At 42.8% G+C, this 24779-nt stretch overlaps 1 protein-coding gene and 1 long non-coding RNA gene across 2 annotated transcripts; one reads left to right on the top strand and one right to left on the bottom strand.

Moving 5' to 3' along the window:
• Positions 1-5651: 5651 nt before the first annotated feature.
• Positions 5652-8174, bottom strand: LOC125712752 (uncharacterized). The gene is made up of 3 exons (XR_007383390.1): positions 7969-8174; positions 7496-7566; positions 5652-7064 (listed from the first exon to the last, which is right to left on the bottom strand). It is a non-coding gene; the product is annotated as an uncharacterized LOC125712752 (long non-coding RNA).
• A 7306-nt stretch (positions 8175-15480) lies between these two features.
• nrgna (neurogranin (protein kinase C substrate, RC3) a) lies at positions 15481-22704 on the top strand. Its single transcript, XM_048983147.1, has 3 exons — positions 15481-15639; positions 18420-18566; positions 22184-22704. Exons 1-3 carry the CDS (start codon positions 15625-15627, stop codon positions 22202-22204), a joined length of 183 nt encoding a protein of 60 aa, XP_048839104.1. The 5' UTR covers positions 15481-15624; the 3' UTR covers positions 22205-22704.
• The last annotated feature ends 2075 nt before the right edge of the window (positions 22705-24779 follow it).

Below are 24779 nucleotides of genomic sequence, written 5' to 3'. Positions count from 1 at the left end.
ATAATGCTAACATCAAAATGTTTCTGCTTCTGTTTCCGAGTTAAAGACATCAGGGTTGCCAATTCTCATGCATCTGCTGTGACGTACTTTCAGAATCTCCAGCTCGTGCAAGAAATCTTACGGCAAATCTATATCGTTCCATTATAAACCTACAGTTAGCTACATCAGAAGTGTTGGGTTAGTTTGCAAACCCTACAGACAATTTACACAGTAATAAAAACTATTACAGTCATGTGAAAAACCAAGTACACCTTCTTTCAGTTCTTACGTTTTACGTATCAAGACATAATTAAAAAAATCATCTAGTCCATAGCATACCTTATCCATATCTTAAAATTAGGTAAATGCAACCTCAGTTGGACAACAACACATAACGTATTACACTGCATTACATTATTTATTTAACAAAAAACTAACCCAAACTGCAGAAGCAGTGTGTGAAAAATGAAGTACACACTTACTACTTCCACAGGAATTGAGGGTAAATAGCGATTAATTGATCGTCAGCACATGTGACCACCTCTGTAAAAGCATAAATTTTGGCAACTTGCTAGTCCGGAGCATTCAGGTATGTGTTAACATAATGCCAAGGAGGGAAAAAACCCAAGAGCTACATCTTAGACACTACAGGCCTCAGTTAGCATGTTAAATGTTAAAGGTCATGACAGTACAATTAGAAAAAGACTATATAAATATGCCTTGCTTGGAAATGTTGTCAGGAGAAACCCTTGTCTCTCTAAAAAGATCGTGGCAGCACAGCTTAGGTTAGCAAAGTAGCATGTGAACAAACCACAAGACTTGTGGAACAATGTCCTTCGCATGGATGAGACCGAAGTGGAGAGGTTTAGCTATAATGCAGGGCGCCACGTTTGGCTAAAAACAAAACACAGGATATAAGTGTCACGATCGCCGGTGAACGGGTAGCGGGTAAACTGCACTGGAGTATCCTTAGCCACGCGTAAAACGTATTAGCCACAAAATCATTTTCATGTTGAAAGTGAGACTGCTTCTACAGACGCACGAAGGCCACATTTGTGTATCTGTGATACGATGTGTCTATAGACAAGTCTGGCATTGTCTAGAAATGCTTTTAGGGGCAGAATGCATTCTTATTTCTTCCTCACACAAATTTCCCCAATACACCCTTTAGTTCTTAATTAACCTAGACCACATACAGTATAGCGTGAATGTATAGATTTGATATTATGAATCCTGTAGTTCCTAATCACCCTCTGTAGCATGGTAACCTGCTTTGCAGTAGCTGCATGATGAGTGGTTTATCTATACTTATCAGCATAATTCGTCAGCCAGGAAGACCTGAAGGTCTGTGTTACAAAGACAACATAGACCAGGGCTCTTCAAATCTGGACCTCGATTCCAAATCCAGGCCTGGTTTTCAGTTCTCCCATGTAGTTAGTTTAATAGTAACTGATTCTGATTGGTCAGAGGCTTCACACCCGGCTCCCAGGTAAAGGAAGGCTGGAAAACCAGCAGGGCTCGGACCTCGAGGACCGTGATCTGAATAACCCTGACATAGCAGTATGTTGGTACTTCAGTAAGCATCAAAACCTATAATGCGTGAATTCATTTAACATGTAATTGTATGGAGAAATAACGGACACCCTTCAAAGTGCTCTAAAAGATAAATAAATGAAATTCTCAACTCGAAATGTTTAATAAATGCTTAAATTCTCCATACATGTTGAGCAGTAACTATGGATGTTTCATTACAAATGCTTATGATGGTAAACAGCATTGTAACAGAAACAAACAGTATTAACAATAAAAACTTTAGAAAAAAATCTTGGTAATTTTTTTGTACGCTCCACTTAATTAGTAAATTGTAGTGTTTATTACAGACTGGTAGACAGGTGGGAGACCTGTCAGTCACAATGTTAAAGCTACTTGCCCAATATTATATAATTCCCGCCAAAACAACTCATTCACCTATGCTGAATATTTATAGATACAGAACAGAACATTTATTTATTTAAAAGAGCCGACTGATTCACAAACAAACTGCCAGGGCCTCCATCCCTGTCCACTGTGTTTTCTCCCATTTGGTCAGCAGGTGTCGCTGTCCATCCTGGTCCCCCTGTCCTGTAGCCCCAGTCCCTATGTGTTTCACCATTTCCTGGGCTGCTGTGTAGTTTAATGGGTTGAGTGAGTGGCTCAACAGCTGACACTTCTCCAAGTTATGGACCCAAAGCTGGCCTTAGGACTACCTTACCTTTTGTTTATTTTTTGGCTTTATTGTATCCTTAGCTTTTGACTTTTCCTTGTATCTGTTGGTTTATCTTTGTGTCCCTGTTCTGGTTTACTTGCCTTGTACCCTGTTTTGTTCCGCTTGTACTAGTTTTTTTCCTAGTATTGTTAGCCTCTGTATTTAGTAATATACCCTAGTTTCCTGCGCTTGTTAATTGTAATGTATTCCACCTGTTTCCTGTTGTCCTGTACCTGTACTGATTGGTTAATTGAGTCGTGGTTTGCACCTGTCCAGCGTCATGTCTCGTTAGTGCTGCATTCAGGTGCCTTCCTTTAGTTCCATTTCCTGTTTCTTCACCGTAGCTGCAGCCCTGCATGGCAGCGTGTTTGTTAGCAATAGCCTTGCTAGCGCCTCACTGTTAGTTATTGTAGTTTTCCTGTATTTCCCGTTGCTTTTAGTGTTGCAGTTCCTGGTGTTGCTCCCTGCCTTCATTTCTGTTTTGTTTTATTATTTTTGGTTTCACCTTTTCTGTTTCTTTTACTCAATTATCCCCTTTTGTCGGAGCCTCCCTGCGGATCGTCCCCTCCTTTCGACATGCCCCGTCTCAACACAACCCATCACTAGTTTCCACCCACTTGTCCAAGTGAAGGTTGCGGTGATATTAGTATGTTTTCAAGAAAATTTATAAATGGCTTATCGCCAAAACATATTTAGCATAAGACACACACCCGTACGCAAAACTCCTATTGTCGGGATTGTCAGTTTGGTCTTTGCCCAGTTTGGCAAAATGTTTGTGAAATAAAAAAAAATGGCCTGCTTGAGTTTTTGGGTTCATTATAGCTGAGTTTAGCCAAGACCAATGAGCTATGAAAAGTAAAACCCTAAACCAACCAAATATATTAGAAACTAATTCTTTATCGTTACTACAGCAGAATCAGTTCTTCAGATAATGTTTACACCATGTTATTAAACTTTACAGGATAACATATAACCATTACTATATCACGACAATAGCTTATGACTTAATTAGTTATCTGAATGAATTTATCCATCCAACCATCCATCTGATTACCTTGAAAGCCCTAGAGCCAATCCCAGGCAGCGCGGGGTGTAAGGTTGGGCCACACCCTGGATGGGATGCAAATCCATCACAGCGTATTAATTTGGAGTTTCCTCATTCAGCTTTTTTTTAGCAGTGCAGTAACAGTCAAAGACCACTAGAGGACTCTAGTGCATTTATGATCACATTTCGCAAGAAATATTTTATAGACTTTCAAATCCCCCCCCCACCCCCACCCGTGACCCAGACCTGGCAAACATAATGTGATATTTATGTTGGCAGAAATGCAGAAGTATGTACTGTACTGTCAGATTGTCATAAAAAGCTGAATAAGATATTTAAAAACAGCCACCGGAAAGTTTTCTTTTTTCCTTCCAGGGCAAGTATAAACAAATATCATCTTTTTGGGCCGTTTTCAGCAGTTCCGATTTATGAAATGCAAAAGGCAGGCCTTTGGCCCATTTCCACGCTCAGTCATCTCCCGGGTTTGTGGTGCCAGGCCCTGCATTTGTACCACGAGGAACATAAATGCAATTGCAAAGTAAAGAGGAGAAACTGAGGTATACTAGAGGCATCCATCATGCCATCCATCTTCAGACCATTTATACCATATTGGATCATGGAGAGTGAGGAGCTTATCCCAGGCAGGACAAGATGCCAGCCGATAAGGGGCCGAACACAGGCGCACATTATGGGTGCTTTATGGGACGCACAGACAAGTTAGTGCATTGACTGCAGGAAAGTGTAAAAACTAGCCCAAAGTACTTCTGGTTTAATTAATCATTTCTCTGTCCAGAAATCTATCGATCCATCTGGTTTCCATGCATGCTTGTCCTATGCAGGGTCATGGGGGTCCGGAGCCTGCCCCGGAAGTTACCGCACAAGGAGGCGAATAACCCAGGACGGGGTGCCCACCCATCAACGGGCACTCACCCATTAGCAGGCACTCACACATCAGCGGGCACTCACACATCAGCGGGCACTCACCCATCAGCGGGCACTCAGCCATCAGGGGGCACTCACACATCAGCGGGAACTCACCCATCAGCGGGTACTCACACATCAGCGGGCACTCACCCATCAGCGGGCACTCACACATCAGCGGGCACTCACACATCAGCGGGAACTCACCCATCAGCGGGCACTCACCCATCAACGGGCACTCACACATCAGCGGGCACTCACTCATCAGCGGGCACTCACACATCAGCGGGAACTCACACATCAGCGGGAACTCACACATCAGCGGGATCTCACCCATCAGCGGGCACTCACACATAAGCGGGCACTCACACATCAGCGGGCACTCACACATCAGCGGGAACTCACACATCAGTGGGCACTCACTCATCAGCGGGCACTCACACATCAGCGGGAACTCACACATCAGCGGGATCTCACCCATCAGCGGGCACTCACACATAAGCGGGCACTCACACATCAGCGGGCACTCACACATCAGCGGGCACTCACACATCAGTGGGATCTCACCCATCAGCGGGCACTCACCCATCAACGGGCACTCACACATCAGCGGACACTCACCCATCAGTGGGATCTCACCCATCAGCGGGCACTCACACATCAGCGGGCACTCACACATCAGTGGGATCTCACCCATCAGCGGGCACTCACCCATCAACGGGCACTCACACATCAGCAGACACTCACCCATCAGTGGGATCTCACCCATCAGCGGGCACTCACCCATCAACGGGAACTCACCCATCATCGGGCACTCACACATCAGCGGGCACTCACACATCAGCGGGCACTCACACATCAGTGGGATCTCACCCATCATCGGGCACTCACACATCAGCGGGCACTCACACATCAGTGGGATCTCACCCATCAGCGGGCACTCACACATCAGCGGGCACTCACCCATCAATGGGCACTCACACATTCAACTGTCCAGAAATGTCACATTTAATCTTTTTTTCATGAAAATAAAGATTATTTCATACTTTATGCCTTGTCATTATTTCAAAAACCAAACTGAAGTTATCCACTGGAATGGATGGCAGGACATGTTTGTAATGTGCTATTTGCCTCATTGGTACATCGTTTTGGCCAAAAATGTCTGCTACACAAAAGCAAACATCATGTAAATGTAAAAGCATATGCGGCTCCAGACTCCATCATGAATCCATGTGAAGGACCAAATGACACCAAGGAGACTCGGTGATTATAAAGATACCATGTGGAACGACACTCACAACCAGTCAAAAGCTTTTGGGCACCACAGTGTTTGACCACTTTTCCATTTATTTAATAAACTGCAGATTTTTTTTACTCTTGTGAAGCACTGGAAAGTTCAGTGAGCAACTTTAAATGAAAATGTACGTCCAACAAAACAAGTTTCCTTTATAACATGGGAAGACTATGTAACAGTGCGCGTCTGATATCCTGTTAACTGGTTGTGAGTGATTCGGTGAATAGCTTACGCATTAAGAAGATTGTTCAACTGTAATTTCCTCCTGTTAAATTATTGATAAGGCCTCTTCCTTTGCATTACGTAAATTATTCCCAAACTCTGTGCTTAGCACTGTAACGTCTGTCCTGTCATGAATGTTGCACCGTGGGTCAGGAAGGGACATTTCTCTCATTATTCTGTGTACGGTGCATAGCAGACATGACACTAAAACTTTACTTAACTTGATTTGACCAAAATGTGTCTTTTGTTCGTATACCTGTGAGGAACTCCATAGTCGGAGCTAAAGCAACTATGCTTTTCAAACAAAGTTAACTGGTAAGGAAACCCGCTCAACCCGCCAACTAATCATATGTTACATGTATGAAGTCTTTTCCCCATTAGAAGGCAACTGTGAAAATGTAACACCTACTCTGTATACCTGTTACCTGAGGATCTGACCAAGCATGTCTATCCAGAATCACAGTGCAGCTTCCACACTGGACGATCAACTGCAGACACGATAGTTTCCCTCTGACAACTCCTGGAGAAGTGCAGAGAACAGAAGAATCCCCTAAACCCTGCTTTCATACACCTGACAAAAGCTTTTGACTTTGTCAGCAGATAAGGATTGTTCCAGGACCTCATCAAGATAGGTTGACCGCCCAGACTGTAGCGTATGATAGAATGTCAACACGAGCGATACAGTCCAGTACAATGGATGCACCACTGGGCCCTTTCAGATCCACACTGGACTGAAGCACCGCTTGGTCTTTGCTCCAACATTATTCGGCATCTTCTTTGCTGCGCTCCTGAAGCGCGCCGTTCGCTCCTCGAGGAAGAGATCTTCCTACACATCAGATCGGACAGCAGGCTGTTCAAACCCAGCCTTACAGCCAAGACCAAAGTGTGCGAGTCTATCAACAAAGATATCTTGTTTGCTGATGATGTGGCAGTGGGAACCCCCCTCACAGTGGGACCTCAAGAAGGCAAAACAGTCATCATCACCAACACCTGCAAATTGGAGGTTGTTCACCAATTCGTCTACATGGGCTCCACCACAAGCGACAGGCACACTCCTGTATGGCAGTGAGACCTGGACAACATAGGCAGTCAGGCAGCAGAAATGACTTAACACTTTCCACCTATTGTGCCTCCGCCGTATGCTGGGTATCTCCTGGGAAGACAAAATGACCAACACTGAGGTGGTTTATCTATACTGGTTTACTCAGCATGTATGCTCTACTCAAGCATTGCAGACTGCACTGGCTTGGTCACATCCTTCTCATGGACGATGGCTGCATCCCCAAAGACATCCTCTATGGCCAGCTGGCGTCAGGCAGGAGAACAGCAGGCCGCCCACAGCTGTGCTACAGGGACATCTGTAGGCAGGACATGAAGGCCCTGGGCATCAGCAACGAGTCCTGGGAAGATCTTCAAGCAGATCACTCAAAGCGGAGAAGCATCTTGAAGCAGCACCTCGAGTCTGGAGAAGGAACGTTCCAGAACGCAGAGGCAGACGAGCAAACCCACAGCAAACAGCACAGCTCCATTTTCAGCGCTCAGACCACTTACAGAGTGGCCTCTGCTACAGAGTTTGCCACTCCCCATTCCAGACAAACAATGCTGCATAACCAGGGTTGCCAGGTCTCACGCATCTGGCGTGACACTCGTGCTTTCAGACACTCATGCAAGATATATTGCGGCAAATCTATATTATTCCATTATAAACCTAAAATAAACTACATCAAAGGCGTTGGGGTAGTCTGCAAACCCTACAGACTGTTTACAAGGTAATAAAACTTTTACATACATGTAAATGCGCGTGTAGACTCGTCTCCAATTGAATATCTCACGCCAGCCAGCTGACCAAAGTTGGCAACCCTGTGTGTAACAGCAAAAACAACAACAGCAAGGAAAAGTACAGCACACCTTCCCAAAATCGCCTTCGACTGGAGGCCTACTTCTACCCAAGGATAAAGACTCAAAAAACTACACTTGTGAAAAACCAGAGAAGAACAATAAGCAAACATTAATTAGTAATGGCAGCTGTCAGGAAAGAGTAAAATAACAGACATTTTGTCTTTGATTGGTATGCTGTGACCACTCTGTATTACTCATTATTATCCTGGAACCCCTTTAAGGCTGGGACTAACAGCACAAATTCTTGTTAAATGACGTTTGCATGCAGTGCTGCTTACAGCCATTATTGTGTCTATCTAATATACTTTCTCATCTAATGACACAGTTTGTCTGGAGATCATAGTTATAATATTATTTCCATACCAGAAGGAGGTAAAGTGGGTCTGGAAGGATGGGCAGGGTGGGGAGATATATAGAATACACTTCCTGTGTGGCCTGTACTTCCTGAGAGGCCTGTACTTCCTGCGAGGCCTGTACTTCCTGTGAGGCCTGTACTTCCTGCGAGGCCTGTACTTCCTGCAAGGCCTGTACTTCCTGTGAGGCCTGTACTTCCTGTGAGGCCTGTACTTCCTCTGGGACAGGTATTGGAATACTGCACATCAAAACAGCATTAGAAGCACAATGATCTCAATCCTTGGTTTATTTATATCTACATGAAGAGAAACACTACTACTGCTACTACTATTGTCATTAGTAGCAGTGGTATTAGTGGAAGTGATAGTAGTTGTAGTTGTAGCAGTAGTAATGTACCAATGATACAGTTCTCAGGTTAATAGATGATTCTGAATTACCCTTTATCAGGTGACTAAAAGTCATGTGATCCGTGTACTTGGATGTTTTCTGTCTTATCGCCTGGTGCATTCTGGGTGACTATTGAAAATGGACAGACTATAATTTTAATGAAAAACTACTCCCATGGCTTATAATCACAACAATTTGTTTACCTGAGACCTGGACACTTGAACCAGCAGCCTAAATATCAGTGCAGATCCCAAATCATTCGTACAGTACAGTGTATGCAGGTTCGCTCTGATGGAATGTTTGTACATTTGGAAATTGGTCTGCTACCTGCAGCACAGTATTTTGCGTTCTCTTATATCCTGGAGGCTGTCAGTCCGTGAGCTCAAGAAAGCCAATTAAGCAGCTCGAAGCCCGCGGCTCCACTCAAGTCGAAATTGGCGCGTCGCAGGCGAGACCGCTAAGAGCCTCTCCCCCACCCGGAGGAGTTCGGCCGGCGGAGTGCCATTGGAGCATCGCCATGGAAACGCGCCTCGCTCTCGCCTCCTTCCGTAAGTAATGGGTGCACGGGGTCAGTGGAGTGGGATTCACAGGGGTGGCGGCGCGGTCTTGCCAGATGCAGACGCACAGGCTGTCAGCGCCCACCGTCCACACTCCTTCCTGCTATCACCATTAATCATTCCATGATTAAGCCCAAGAAGCACCGAACGGTCAGAAAACGGGTTTCTGAGATTTATAACGGACAATTACTACTTGCTTGGATATTACAAGACCGGATCAATAATCAGCTGCAACCTGTGATATAAATCTCTCAACGATCTCCTTTTTCCTTCACATAATAGCCTTGTATTACACTGCATCATACAAATCTGTTATTCTGTGTTAGTAGAGCATGTGTTTGCAGGGGTATTCTCCCACCCTCCGAAAACATACACTTAGGTGAATCGGGGACTCTGAATTCCCCACAGTGCGTGAGGCTGCATCCAGTGATAGATCACCATCCTGCCCTCAATTTCATGGGACTTACTTTACCCTCGCAATGACCTTGTACTGGATAAGTAGTAATAAAGTTGCGTGGATTTTGGAAATATTAAAAAAGGCTGTTGCATGCAAACTGCCCCAAGGCTACGCACGAGATTCTTTATCGTCTGTCTTTGTCGAATTTGTAGAGTTGGAAAAATAATTATACAGAACATAATAATTATTGTACAATAATAATGAAATTACACATCGATTACCTTGAACCGCTGGAGCTGCGCGATGTTTTCACGAGCATAACACAGTAGTGCGCCTTCTCTATTACGAACCACTGCATTTAACCCGAATATTTAATATATCCGTATGTCCGTTAAGTCGGACGTTCTTAACCCAGGGTCTATCTGTATCTCCGGAATTAAAGTGAGTCATAGGCAGCCTATCACAGCAAAGCACAATTGATTACACATGTGTTTATGTCGTTAGACACATCGATCATATGTTTTAAACTACATTCATGGGTAACACTTTTAAGACGCATAGATAGATGTAAGATGTTGGCTATATGACTGACGACTATCTCTCCACTGCCTTATATGGCCATAGTTAATATTTCATCTGCACCGTTCCTTTATCTGCACCTTATCCTTATTTATTTTCCTATACTGTGGTCCAATTGCATGTATTTATTACTTATTTGTTTAGTCATTCTCATATTGCGCTATTTTACCCTGTGCTGTCTTGTCTTATATCACACTGCGGTTTGTCCTATCCCTCGATGCCATACTCTGCAACCGTAGTATAAGAATCTCATTGTGTTCCCCATAACATGTGACAATAAAAGCTTGACATTTCAACTTAGTCTGTTGCAATGTTTAATATTGTAATGTCTTGTAAGAATTTTGGTTAAATTGATAATATTCATTGTATTGGATGCTAAAATGATACTAACCACATTTTATATATAGTAGTATATCAATATTCATGCATTGTTTTATTTATCTAAGATAAATAAAAGTAGATGTGGATTGGTTAAAATTGCACATCTGCCACTATTAGAATTATTTGGACACATTTTTGCACCCCCCCCCCCCCACACACACACACACACACACACACACACTGTTTTGTGTTGCTGTGTTTTGCATAGTGTGGTGACGTGTGGCCAGACTCCTCCATGGACGACATGATAAGTTACACAGCATTTTGCTTATGGGAATTTCATTTTACTCAAAAATGTTCTGAGGCCAGAACAAAAAAACTTCAGTCAGAGAGATAACCAATCAGATTGTAAAGGAGGTGGGTCCAAGCAGCTAGAGGAGACGGGACCGACCAATCAGTTGTCAGTGAGTGGGCACAGGCATGGAAATCCAAGCCTGAAGTGATCTCACCCGACTCATAAAAAGTCCATCCTGAGGCCAAAATTTGCCCACGTGGGTGCGACCCTGGCAGCCACTCGAACATGAATGCGTTCATCGTCATCTCGGAGCATTGTGGGTCACAGCAATAAACAGGAATTTCATTTTCTGTAAGGTTTTCAGCTGAAAGCAAATAAATATTAGTGCCCTTGCTGTGGATAAGCAATTACCTTACGACTTGCATTTCCCAAAACAGAGGTCTTTGAATATTTCAGTAGAACTTCCTTCTGAAGCAACGCTTGTTTAACAGGAAAAGCAGAAGCAGAATATTTCTGTAGGCAGCACTTAAGCCAGATCACCCCTGTGAATTAATAATTCGTTCTCACTCATTCAGATTCAACGGGGGGGATGGTTGTGAGAATAATTTCTGTTGTTTTTCCTCTGTTTTGTGATCCAGTGCCATTTCAGCCTGGCCCCTCACACGTGTGGGGGCATTGGGGGGCAATTCTCGTGCCGTGTGTAACACCAGCAAAGATGACCTGCTTTTAAACTGCCGAGGGAAGTTATTTTTGGATACAGCACAATAGAAGTGGAAGACAGTTAATGTTAATGGCAAGAGAGTTAAGAAGAGAACGGATATAAAAAAAACGACACGTGTGTCTGCATGAACTGTGTTATTCCAAGTGAAAAATCAAAGCACCTTTTATTATCAGCTTCAGATATATGATGAGTCATACACTGAGCGGACATATTATTCTTGATCGTCACGGTACAACGAAAAATAAGTTTAAAAAAAAAAAAGATTACAAAGATATGACATAAGGACAGAGACCGAAAGACACATTTAACCACCTGATCGGTGGTGCTGATGTGCAAACTGGTACAGATACCGATATACTGAATAGAAACTGACAGTGCCACCGCAACACAGAACAAAGAACTAACAGGGAAACTGGTGATATGGACACTTTTCAGATGGCAGATAAATTGTTGAACAACGCAGAAAATAAGCAGATTTCTTATACTGTGTTTTATCAGTCGGAGAGGAAGCAAAGATCCAACGCGATACCTTTTCTTACAATTAATTTGTCTAATATTTACTGCTACTGTCTATTAATGACAGACAGACAGACAGATTATGCAGATAGATTATGCTGATTAAATAGATAGACCATACTGATTATCTATCTACTGATTATCTATGTAGATAATCAGTATGATCTATCTATCTATCTGTCTATCTCTATCTAAACATTTTGAAAAAATTATGTATCCTAAAGTTATGTGAAATAAAAGTACAAACTGTGACCGTTGCCATGTTTGGATTTAAATGAATGAGCTGGTAACTAAAAAGCAGGTGATGAGACAGTTCTGTGTCGAGGGACAAATTCCCAGCTGTTTAGCACAAATAATACGGCCGATTTGACTCAGAGCTTGACTTTGCAGGAGAAGCGAAGGCATGACGGGTCCACGAGGAGGCAGTGGCGGGGTCGTGGGTCACAGACTCACGCTAACCGCGTCTTTGGCTAACTGCTGCACTGTCTTTCATTGGTCTCAGTCATTAAGCAATTGCTGTAAAACATTTGGTGACTGTTTGCATCCTCTCTTTATTTAAGCACTACCTGATTCAGGTTTGTTGCACCTCTTACTCTAAGTGGGTCAATCAAAGTTAAATGGCCAAAGCAACAGACACGTAACTAAATCCAGGCGGAGCGTTTGCCCCTCTACTCCAGTGGCTTCTGGGTATCGGGAGGCTTTGTTTTTAAGAGTGAGGCAGGGTCCCTTTCTGTGGCCTATTTAGCCTTCAGACAGGAGCATGAAAGTTTTATTAATGTAGGCCAGCCTCTTTGTGTACTTTAGGTCTGCCACATCAGAGCTCTCGCTCTGAAGAGAATTTGTGGACTTGTGGCCATAAAGCCGAGTTGTCCCTTGAAGGACCATGTGACCTACTGTTTGTGTGCTCTGGCGCCAGACTCTAGATATTTAACATTTTAAAACTGGCTTAGTGAAACGGGGGCACTTGTTTCGTGGTGATCTATCATGTGCCATCTTAAACTTGGGGTCCCTGTGCAAGGACTCCCATTTTCCCAGTTATTTGTAGTCAAGGGACTAAGGGATTTGAACCAGTGATAAGCCTCCTATCTCACAAAGACCACACATCTACCAAATTAACTTTATTTAGTTATCATGTACAGATAAATACAGACATCCCACCTTAGACATACTGCTTTCAGGGAGATGAATGAGAGACAACTGGCACTGAGGAGTAATAACTAGATTGGGCGGCATTATTATAATACTGCATACTGCAGTATCTTTGTTCAAATTTACCCCCCAACCACCGCTCTGCAAATTTGATCATGTTCTCAGAATAGCATTGCTTTTTGAAATACCGCCAAAATAACATATACGGTGCAATGTCTGGACGGTATGGCGGTATTAAAAAGGCAGAACGACTGATTTCCCGGAGACTGGGAGTCATTTTCCATGGTGTCAGGCAGCTCCTGTGAATCTGTGAGAATTTCCCGGAGAGGTTGGAGGCCTGTACAGATATTTATTAGTTACTTTCCACGCACTGTAGGCCAACCCTGTAGGTAACAAAGCAGGCAGCCCAAGGCACCGCGGGGGGGGGGGGGCACTGACTTAGCAAACCTCCCAGAGCTCACCATCTGAGACTACGTGAAATTGGACGGTGAAGGTTGTGCTTCGACTGCTTCCTGGTGACAGTGATTCACTATTATTCCAGCATTTAAGTATCGAGAACTTGGCTTTGAGCATAAGATTGGGTGCCAGTTTTTATCTTGACAGCTGATGGTTAGGTTATGCTAATACAGAAACCCGAGTTGGGGAACAACACTAGTTCAACGGACGAGGCAAAGTTTTCTGTCTCTGTGCTTTATGAATCACAGCTTCTCTATCAACCTTGGAGCTGGAAACAGCTGCATATACTGCCTGAGTCAGCAGAGAAGGCCAGATGATAATTTTTCATGATATCAAGCCACTTCTCTTCCTATTTGCCCGACCGTAATCCCTGCTGTTCTCACCGAGACGCACCCACTGTTGAAACTGTCGGGATAAATTCGGCTTGAATGACGTGTCACAGGCTGATGTTCGAAACCTAACCATTGCCTCCAAATTGCCTATCAGGTGTCTCCAGCACCTTCGATATGGGAGATATTTGTATATTATGCAACGTACAAGTTCCGGAAGGTCCTCTGAGTGAGTGAGCTGACATTTGAGTGAAGACTGCAAACCTGAATATGTTCACATACGTACAAATATAACTGTCATTTTCTGTGGCGGCAAAACGAACATTAACAGAGCACACTGTCTACCAGAGCAGCCCCCTTACGTAACGTAAGGAACTTTCAGTTAGGGCCCAAATCCTCCACACGGTGCTTTTTCACCTGCAGCAACTGAGGTGTGTAAAACCGACAGTGTGGAGGAGGAGATCGTGGCGGTCTCTAGGGACAGTGGTAAGGTAGACCTGTCGATGCATTCCTTCCTCAGCCAGCTAAACTAGCCGGTCAGTTTGAGCTTAGCCTGTCGCCGTTTGGGCTCAGGCGAAAATGCGGTGCGAGTGACGGAAAGGTTTTGTTTGGAATACACAAGACCACAATGCACTGCTCCGACAACAATACGGAAGTGGGCAGCGAAATTATGAAGCAAAAAGATACGCATTTGTGTATGCGCGTTTCCACATAAAAAGCGCAGACTTTGTTTTGTAGAATACAATAGCTGGACATGATATTCATGAAAAATGGCAGATTTAATGCGGACTGCTGAAGTGCCACTTACAGAGACGATGAGGGTCCTGAGCGGGGAACTCCACTCTATGTTAAAAAGGCCCATTTGTGTAGCAAAGGTCCAATAACAGAGACACCATGCACAAATAAACTTCTCTGAGATAATTCAGCCTCTCCGTGCAAAACCGATTTTCAAAAAAGCTAATTAAATAAAAAATACTACATTTGCTAAAAACGAAACATTAACTCTAATGGCTATCCTTCTAGTTGGTTTTACATTGCATAAGTCAGTGAAAATCTTGCCAAGCTAAAATTAAGCCCACAGCTGTACTAGAATATCGGAGGGGTGGAATGATGATTTCTGCTGCCCCACCTGCCCTGTGACATCATCCGTCTCACGATCTTCAGCGCACAATATATAGATAATAGATCGTAATCACAGTGCATCCTACATCTGGCCCAACGCACCACGTGTCAAAGTGGAATCTTGGGTCTGTAGCCATAGCATCTGAACTTAATAACAAACAAAAAAAAAGTGAATGAAATCAGCATTATGTATCACCCGTATTGGCAGGATTACCCTGGCCTGATTTCGTAGCTGGCAGTAAAAGGAATGCAGCCTCAGGAAAGCAGACCGCCTCAATGGTCATGAATAATTCATTAAGCATAAAACCAATACTTAGCATTATCATTACGTAATTCTTTCAGACTCTCCGTGTAAATGTGGAACTTTAAACAACATTAAACGGTGGCCGCAAGCCATATGCAGAAGTTCATAAATTGTGGCTTACTTATTAAAAGTGGAGACTGGCATGTTACTGGTCTTACGGGGGGGGGGAGACATTTTTTTTTAATTATATATATATATATATATATATATATATATATATGCGCGCACAACACTTGAATGATCCACAATCCTGGCGTCTTACCTGGTTAGGTTGAACAGTGAGTATTACGTAGTGTCAGTCTGTGTGAGGTGTGAATGTGTGTGTGTGTGCGCGCGCGCGCGTGTGTGAGAGAGAGAGACAGAGAGAGAGAGAGAGAGAGAGAGAGAGAGAGATGGGGGGAGTATACAAGAGACTGAGAGCTAGAGAAAGAGCGAGAGTGAGTGAACCTGTTCTTAGTATCAGTAACCATAACATTTTTTTCCGAAGGCATATTACACAATTACTGAAGATTTTTAATTACACACTCCTGCAATGGACTGTAGAAACGTAAGTATGCGCTTGGTGTTTATGTAGTGATTGCATGGGTATCTGATTTTTTAAGGATGCTGTACTTTAAAATTAGTAAACAGATGTACTCATTCTCAATAGACACTGTAGCCTATGTACTGTACTTAAACTTACTATTCGCGTCGCCATTATTATGATTACTGTATGTATATATTTTCCATTAATGTGTAATTATGTATAATGTGTAATTAAGAGGTGTCTGACGTCAAGTTAAAGGATAGTATCCACCATTTTCAATTCGAATTATAGCATTTATTTCCACTTAAAAACTACAGATTAACATGTCATAATTTAAATCATTAAGATATGATAATGATGTAATTACCTTATCGCGCAACCTCGTCTTTTGTTGTAAGAGCTATCGAATAATCAGGCAAATATGAATGTGAATCCTGTGTTTGCCAGGATTTTGAGGAGCCACAGAAGACTTGTATTTAGAGTCTGCTGTTTATAACATTTTACTTTTTTTTGGGGGGGGGGGGGGTGGAAAGTGAAGGGGTGGGGGGGGGGCACGCTGCTGAACTACTCCATCCGAGCGCTGCGGTATCAGCTGATCTCGTCTCCAGTTTCCAGAGGAGCGCTTCTGCCACCCCCGCTCTGCCTTAATATCGTTAAGAGCGCATCTGAAATATGTGTTATCGGTTACCAAACGCTGGATCGCAGCTTGCTTGTCACTATATCACAGATTTAGGTTTTGTAAAACATATTCCGTGTTTTGCGTCATATTATAGTGAAGTTTGTAATTTAACTTAGAATTTGACTAACTACATCAAGGCAATTGTTAACTATGGAAAGCTAATGAATGATATAATGTGGCTGCATGAAGTACATGTAAATGAGGCGAAAACCCATGGATGCGAACGACAGACGTGCTGTCAAATTGTTGGCACATAACTACACGCGGTTAGTCAAATTTCAGAGTAGCCATAACCGCTGGATTGTATTTATGTGTAACCTGTTATGTTTTCGCGCACTGACGTTGTATGGTAATCTCTCCGCCTGTATGGATGATTAATATGCCTCAATCTGGAAGAGCCTTTGGGAGACGCGGTACGTGGAAATGCCGCGTCCACATTTTCAGCCCCTCTGTTGTGGAAGGACATGGGAAGACGGGTCACATATTCATTACATACAGTCGGGGGTCCTAATGACTGCTTATTTCGCAGGTGGGCGGTTGCACTCCCCCGTGGGGTGTTTGACAAGAGACACATGCGTACGGATAAACGGCACAACGGGATTTCGCGTGTTGGCCGCTCTCTGGGGATAACTCTTCCAGTGCTGTTAGAAGTGCCATTCAATAGACTTGTATTTAGGCAGACGCTGAATCGCTGAATGAAGAACGTGGCACATCTTCCCATTTCCACTAGCTTAGAAATTCCTGCCAGATTAACCATCTGTAACAGATGGACGTAAACAAGGTAAAGCGATCTCTTCCAGTTAGATCTCCATGGAGAAATTAAGGAAAGTTTTGTTTTTCCATTTTTCGCCCAGGCTTTAAACATTGTGTTGCTGTCCAAAATAAGAAGACAGTTCATTGCTCGTCACGGCGGGAGAAAACTGCAAATATCTCCTGTCACTTTTATCTGTAGTTAGAAGTGCTTCTCGTTGAAGCTGTTTGACGCTGGTGCGCTATGAAGTATGTGCTCCATGTTAGCACACGTCATAGTTCCCTTGCTGACTGCTCCCATTGGATGGATACTACTGGTTCAGCTCTTGCGTCATGCTTCCATCCAACTCGGCAGACCCTTGGTCTTGTCAAAGATGCATCCGTCAGTCAATCATCTAATGTGTAAAAACATGCAGAACGAGGGCTGCTGGTCAGGCACCCAGCCTGTGCAGCGTAAGTCTTACTGGGTGAGAATTCAAACAGGCGTTCGGAAGTGATTCCAAAGTTCTGCCTTTCATTTGGGAAGTCCTTTCTGCTCTACAAGACATATGGTCTTTAGTGCATTCCTAAGCCTCTTTATTGAAGGTGTACAACAGTGTTTCTGGGCATTATTTTATAGGTTAACATTTTAGTCCCTATTTGGAGAAATATTTTGCAGACAGTAAAGGTAAAATCACCCATAAAAATGTATATTGTGGACTTCTGGGACCACTAGGACGGAAAAGATCTGACTTTGGAAACTTCAACAGAGGTTGTAGGTGGCAGTGGCTGAAATATAAAGTTTGCCCTTTTCACAAAGTAGATTTTAGCACTAAGAAACATTTTTGTTAAACTGGAACGGAAGTTACACTTTGTCACTCTGTTGCACAGATACATTTGATATCGAAGCCGTCGGAGTAAATATCAATTAGGTATCAGGTGTCAGAGAAAACCAGAAAAGGTCCATAACAGGAGAAAAATACTAAATTGGTTCTGTTTAAAAAGCTTTCTTGGAAATGCTAGTTTCAGTCACTGGGGAGTGATTAGTTGGCAGCCTTAAGAAAAACCCATGTGATAGTGCTTTCTTTGTAGTGTTTTCGTATAATAAACATTAACATTCTGGGCTGTTTGCATAGATTCATCAATCTTCATCAGATTTGCTCCATTCTTACTTGCCTGTCATTTTATTTAAAAGGTTTCCAGAAAAAAAATCGCTCTCTTCTGTGCTAAAGTTAATCACCATGGTGACTGCAAAAGTCTTGCATTAGCAATCTGTACACGAGGGCATCCTCGTAGTGTGAGTATATGACGTGAATCACACATTAGGTCTCATGCGATGGGACGGCATTGATTGGCGTCTCATACGGCCAATGAACTGCGCTGTGTCTCCCAGGATGCGTGCGGTCAGCCACAGGATAAGGACATCATGGACATCCCGCTGGACGACCCCGAGGCTAACAAGGCGGCCACAACGATCCAGGCTGGCTTCCGCGGACACATGACCAGGAAGAAGATGAAGGACGACAACCCCAGGGAGGAGGTGAGCAGCAGTGGTACCGATTGGAGTGCGGAGGAAGCGCTCAACGGCAGCTTGGCAGACTCAGATCAGACCCTCGTCACATAGGACGTAGGCTGACGTAAGGATAGACTTAGGCTGATGGACCAGGTAGCCTGACATTGCTCTCCCATCAAAATTTGCTAGCCAGTCTTCGAAGAACCCCAGGCTCCGCCCCTTGTAAGCATTTCATTTCCTCTATCTGGCTGAAATGCCAGACAGTACATCATGAAGGCGGGGCTCATTGCGTGTCCTTCTCCATATAATGTCATCGGCAAACCTAAGGTTCAGAAGATGCTTCTTGACCAGAAAGGAACCTGGCTCAAGATTCAGAATCCGAGATTCTTTTTTTGCTATAGAACAAGGTTGAAGTTCACTGCAATGACCCAAAACAGAGGTGAAGTGGACTCAGAGACAAGCTTGGTGCATTTGGTGCACTCAGATCTTGGAACGGCATTGCTTACGTTCCATAGAATTCCCGTACCTTAGTTGTACATCGATTTTCCTGAACTCTATGCATGCGATCTTTTCATGTAGATCAGAGTCTACTGTTGTGCAGTCAGCAGCCTGGTTGCGATTTGCACGGCGCAGTGCAGCTCCAGTGTGGAATGGTACGCAACAATCGGGATCCGCGAGAGGCAGCCCGCCCCCAACTGTGCAGTTCCTAACACATGGCAGAGAACAACACCAGCACTGGCAGACGGTGGTCTCAACTTGGAGCTACATCGCTCCCGCTGTTGCAAATATGCCTGCCCAATATTAGGACATCATATTGAAAAATGTACCACTCTGGTAATCTGTGTGCGTGTGACTTCAGTGTTGTGCTAGACTTTTTGAACAGACTTTTTAATAAAATGAGAGTCAATATATAAGCTTTTTTATTTCCCCATTGTCTGTGCGGAGTTCACATGTTCTTCCTGTGTCATGTGGGCCTCCTTTGGGTAACCCGGGTTCCTTCTGTTGTCCAAAGACATGCAGTCATGTTACCTGGTGTATCTATAGATGGTGGCTGTAGAGTATGATCGTGTATGAGTGTGTGTGTGTGTGTGTCTGTGTTCTGTGATAGACTGGCATCCCATCCAGTCCAGTGTTGCCTGGGATAGGCTCAAGACCCCTCTGCCCCCCTGAGCAGGATAAGCAGTTAGAAGAAAGATGGATGGATTAATGTAACTCAAAAAATTTTGGAGCGGTGGGTGGATACAAAAAATACACCACACAGGTTCTGCTCCCATTTTGGGGGCAAAAGGCAGCAAAAATGGGGCTCACAGTCCCCTCTGGGAGCCACGTCAGGTTATCGTATGGATCTCCTGACAGTTCAGAGATCAAAAATCTCAGCCCGACCAGCAGCCCTCATTCTGCATGCTTTTACACATCACAATGTTGCAAACATCATGAAGAAACATGGAGGATTGCTGTCCATCTATGAAATTATGATTAATTAGTAGAACCTGTCTCTAATTGGCTTTGGTCAGGCTCAGCTTTAGCTAGTACTTGCTGTTAATCCACAAGAAATCTGGGCATCGCTGATCTGTTGAAATGGATTACATGTTTACCCAGACAGCAATGTTAATTTGGAAATTCGCAGTGATGCATTTGAATTACACTTTGCAGAAACTGGGTCCAAAAGGTGCGGACGGCTCAACAAGGGCGGTCTGGAGTGTCTCTCGAAACAGCTTCCGTTATAAAGTCCCAACACAATAGATATTGCGAGTCCCCATTTAGCTCATGTGTCCCACTGGAAGAGCAGCTGCTGTAATCATTTTGAAATGGAAAGAAGTTTCTCCTCCGGGAAAAGATGAACTTGCCTCAGTCAGTAATATACCTTAGTTTCCTAGCAATGCTGCTTTATTATCCATCTCTAGGCAACAAAGACAGTGTCTGTAATGTTAAATATCTGCTTTATTATTCTGGTAGATTGACTAACATATATGTCAAGTTCATGTCCACAACACTCTCACTATAAGCACTTTACGTTTATTGTCTAATATTTGTTAGGTATTTGTAGTAAGTCTTGAAAAACAATCTCCTTGGCAGCATGTGGCTTCTCCAAGATATAATAGTGCTTGGTTGATCTTTTTTTTTTCATCCAAACTCCAAGTTTTCCTGTCTAACTCCAAATGCAGTTGTTGTACAATTCTTGTGTAAGCTTAGAGGACGGAAAAAGGGAATCTAGTGCGCTTTTGTCTGCTGAGTTTATGTTTTTGATATGGATTTGTTGTTGTGCAACTGCATCCATTCTGCATCTCCCCTTAGCTGCAGCTGCCTGCTTCCTGCCCTCAGTTAGAAGACTGAAGGTTAAACTGAATTTTTGTTTTTACTGGAAATGTGCCTTGGATGAAAGGCACATCCATAAAATTATGAGAGATGATTCATTTAATATCTCCACCACTGAACTTGCTAGTTAAGTGTCATTAAAAATGAAAAAAAAAATGAATGAATAAGAAAAGGCCCACACACAAAAAAAATTATACCTGCGAATCTAAAATGAAGCGGAACAAGATCTCCTAGGAGAAACTGTGAGGTTGTCAAGGAGGTTGTTGAATGGGTTGGGGGGGGGGGGGGTGAGTGGATGGAGGGGTAGGGGTCTGGAAAAGTGGTTGAGTAAGCTGGTGGGTGGTTGTGGCGGGGGGACTATCTTACCTTTTTAAGCGATAATGTAACAACAATGCAGCTGAAAGGTCTGGAGATACATAAGGAAATTATTTCCTAGCCTTATGTAATTGCATATACCATTATGTTGAGGAAAAGATTAGAGCAGTTACAGAAAGACGATTCCTCTCTAGTCTAATGCCGCTCCATCCTAGATTCAGTGGAAGATATTTGTCCATGGTTGCCAAGAAACTTACACAGCGTACTATATTTGTCATTCTTCACACTGAGGCAGATGCCCCTGGCCTCTTTGATGTGCAGGGTGTTAGGTATCTCATATTTTTGATTGAGATCCCAAGACACATTTTGAAAACAACCCCACCAGCTCCAGTGGACAGTATGTCTTTGGCCAGCAGAACACATCATCAACAGGGAGACTAAACGGAAGGTTCCAGAAAGACGTCCGATGTTCTGCTGAGGACTGTTCCAGAAGCTTCTACCAGCGCAGAAGTGATTCAGCAGAGAGTTTCTCTGGCTCGTGGAGCTCAGTCTACCACAGCAGACTCCCACTTCCTTGTGTAAACAAATAAAACATTTTTATATGAACCTTCTTTCTTTAAGCTCACAAACGTTTAATTTTTTTTTCCTTTTCTCCTGCAATAACAATCGCATGCATTCTTAAGCAGGATATAACTTAATGTATGTATCTACACCCAGGAACAAGCAGTCCCAAAATCACCACGACCGAAAGAAAGAACAGCACATCATTTCAAACACCGTCGATACTTTTCTGCAGCCTGATACAAACTCAAGTGAAACTGGTTGAAGAACAAGTAGCCTGAGTTGCTGCTGCAACTTATTACAATGGTGAAGAGATCTGTCTTCACAGGATTGTTGTAGTAGGAGGGAGCTGAGTGTCAGGTTTTGTTATTCGACCCAGACGTGTTTGAAATCTGTGGCCCAGAGGTCTGGCCACCTTCAATGGCTGAGTGCTTGTCTTTCTGTTTCTTCAGAAGCAGCAGGTGCGGAAGTAGAGGGAGGGACCTGAAGGTCGACGGCTGAACAGTGAGGTGCCCTTGTGAGCCAGAGGACACGTTACATCCACTGCAATAACAACAGCTCCTTCACTCCACAGAAACGTTCATTGTACAAATAAACTGGAATTAGTCTTAGGTATGGGGCATGTCTTTCGCTCTCTCACACTGTTTTGCTTCTTGGCCCAATCAGGTTGGATGTTGGTGACCCAAATTAGCATATGACGGCATGCGTTTCCTTTTTTTTAAACCACTGTTGCAGTCAATAAAAAGTACTCAAAGTTTATGAGTTAGTGAACTGCTTAGTACTAAACTACGTAAATGTACTCAGAAACTGATTGATTACTGCTATATATTTGTGTTTTCTTTCCACCTGGCTTCGATCGGCCTTGCAATATTTATAATTATGCATCTTAATAAACAGGGCAGGTCAAAACATTTTCTAAACTTATGCTGTGTGTTTCTTTGCCTGTTTAATAAAGTTGAGAAAACAAAATAAATTGGAGCATGTTGCTTTGGTCAAAACTAGCAAGAAATTTTATGCATCACTGCACTGGGTATAAAAATTCCACAGAACCAGTCAGTTCAGGGTACACAGTGTTAAGATTTTCCCTGTATAGTAACACTTTATTAGCACACAAAAAGGTTTTCATCTGCATTAACTGGGATCAGATTGGCTTTGTGACTCTGGAGAATAACCGTTATGCTGAATGACTGCATGAGGGTCTCTCAATAGCGAGGGCTGGAGCTAAGCTGTTTATTTTCTCCACCTATTTTCAGTAGCCGGATATTATGTCAGGACTTTGCCCCAATGCCTCGCTTACAGCAGGGAGAGTAAGGCGGATTGTAGGCTTCACCTTGGAAAAAAAGGGGGATGTCGTATATCGCAGGACACAAATCTACTCCCAGGCGAAAGATCGTTCATGACATTGCTGACTCAGCACTGAATCGGGTCTCCAATCCGACAGTCACATGACAATAGCGACTGAGCCACCATGTCAGTCCTACCAAAAACATTTTTCAATTTCAATCCTATAATAACGCTATATAAAAAAAAATGCAACAATCAATAAATTCTAAGTAATTTACTAAGAGTTTGCTATGAAATCTGTTTCGGAGCTTTTCAAATTGTCTCATCTTTATAGACGCTTCATTAGTATGGGAATAAAATATTAAATGGTTAAACTTTTTCATGAAACTCACATGTTTTCACAAAGTGAGCCATGAGTTGGTATTTACGCAGACAAAGCATCCGTTATAAAATGAAACTCTTGTTTTAACCGTGCCGTCCATGTCACAGTGCAGGAGAAGAAATTAAGCATTTCGTAATTATTTTCACTTGGCTTTCAGATGATGGCACCTCACATTCCCACAGCGCCTCTGTGCTGCACAGGAATATATATGTATTACATCCCTGCCCAGTCCTGTAGGCCAGCAATCTGGAACAGATTTAGAACGGTTCATAACAGACAGGATTGTGCACTTATGCGGGAATTAAAATCCTTATTATTTTGGCCAAAATCACATGACATGAAATTCATTCCTAAAATGAAAAAAAATTGCAAATCTACGAATCGACTGTAATTTAACTGGAGCTAGGACACATTTCCCAAATACTTTTCTTTTACTACTCAACTTCCTATGGGCTGATGGTTAGCTCCAATGCTGGCATCTCCACTTAGCATAAATATTCCCATATGGGAAAATGTCAGTGACCAATAGGGATAAATTAATGTTCAGCACGTGGTCAGTGGGTTCTAAACAATTTTCAATTTATGCAACATATTAGTCAAAATCAGTTAAATTTTACTTTCATATTCATTTTATATGATGGCGATGTACTGTAATTTCACTTTTATGCTTTAGTCATTAGTTTTAATGGCAACACTTTACTTGAGGGGACACAAATAATGTAGTATTATCCTATCACTTATCTTTATTAATTAAACACAAACTAAGTATTAGTCACAAACTGTTTCTTCATCATTAATGCATTGTCACACATCTTTTAACTAAAGCAAGTACTATATTTGTTACTATACTTATGTCAATCTTGGTGAACTACTGAAGGAAGTACTAAGGAACTATGGAAGTGATGAATAACACAAGTGAAATACTGATCTCATGTTTGTTCATCATTAATGAATCATTACGCATCTTTCATGTTAAGTAGTATATTTGTTCATGATTTGTGCATGCATTGTACTACAGTAGTAACTATGTTACTATAGAGTATTTGTGTCCCCTCAAGTAAAGTGTTATCATATTAATTTTAGTCAACAATAGTAATGTACAGTCAGTATATAATGGTCCAAATTCCAGCAAGTGCCTGGGTTTGAGGGCAGGGGGACAATGGTTAATCTTGAAGCAGACAGTCAACAAGAATATCCATTAAAATATTTAGCTATACTAATGAATAAAATTCTAATTTAAAAAGCCTAAGGCCAGTAATGGAACAATAGCAATATTAATCATAACACTTTATAAATTCCCAGGTTTTCACAGTTCTTATGTGCTACTTGAGGAAAACATTTTATTTATTTAGGAAACTCTTTTATCCAAAGCAACATACACT

The sequence above is a fragment of the Brienomyrus brachyistius genome, chromosome 18 (assembly GCF_023856365.1).
Source record: "Brienomyrus brachyistius isolate T26 chromosome 18, BBRACH_0.4, whole genome shotgun sequence".
Lineage (NCBI taxonomy): Eukaryota > Metazoa > Chordata > Actinopteri > Osteoglossiformes > Mormyridae > Brienomyrus > Brienomyrus brachyistius.
This window is presented reverse-complemented; position numbering and strand designations above follow the sequence as displayed.

Coding starts and splice junctions, on each gene's coding strand:
- nrgna (XM_048983147.1), top strand. Junction 18,567..22,183: donor ACGACAACCCCAGGGAGGAG/GTGAGCAGCAGT, acceptor CTGTTTCTTCAG/AAGCAGCAGGTGCGGAAGTA.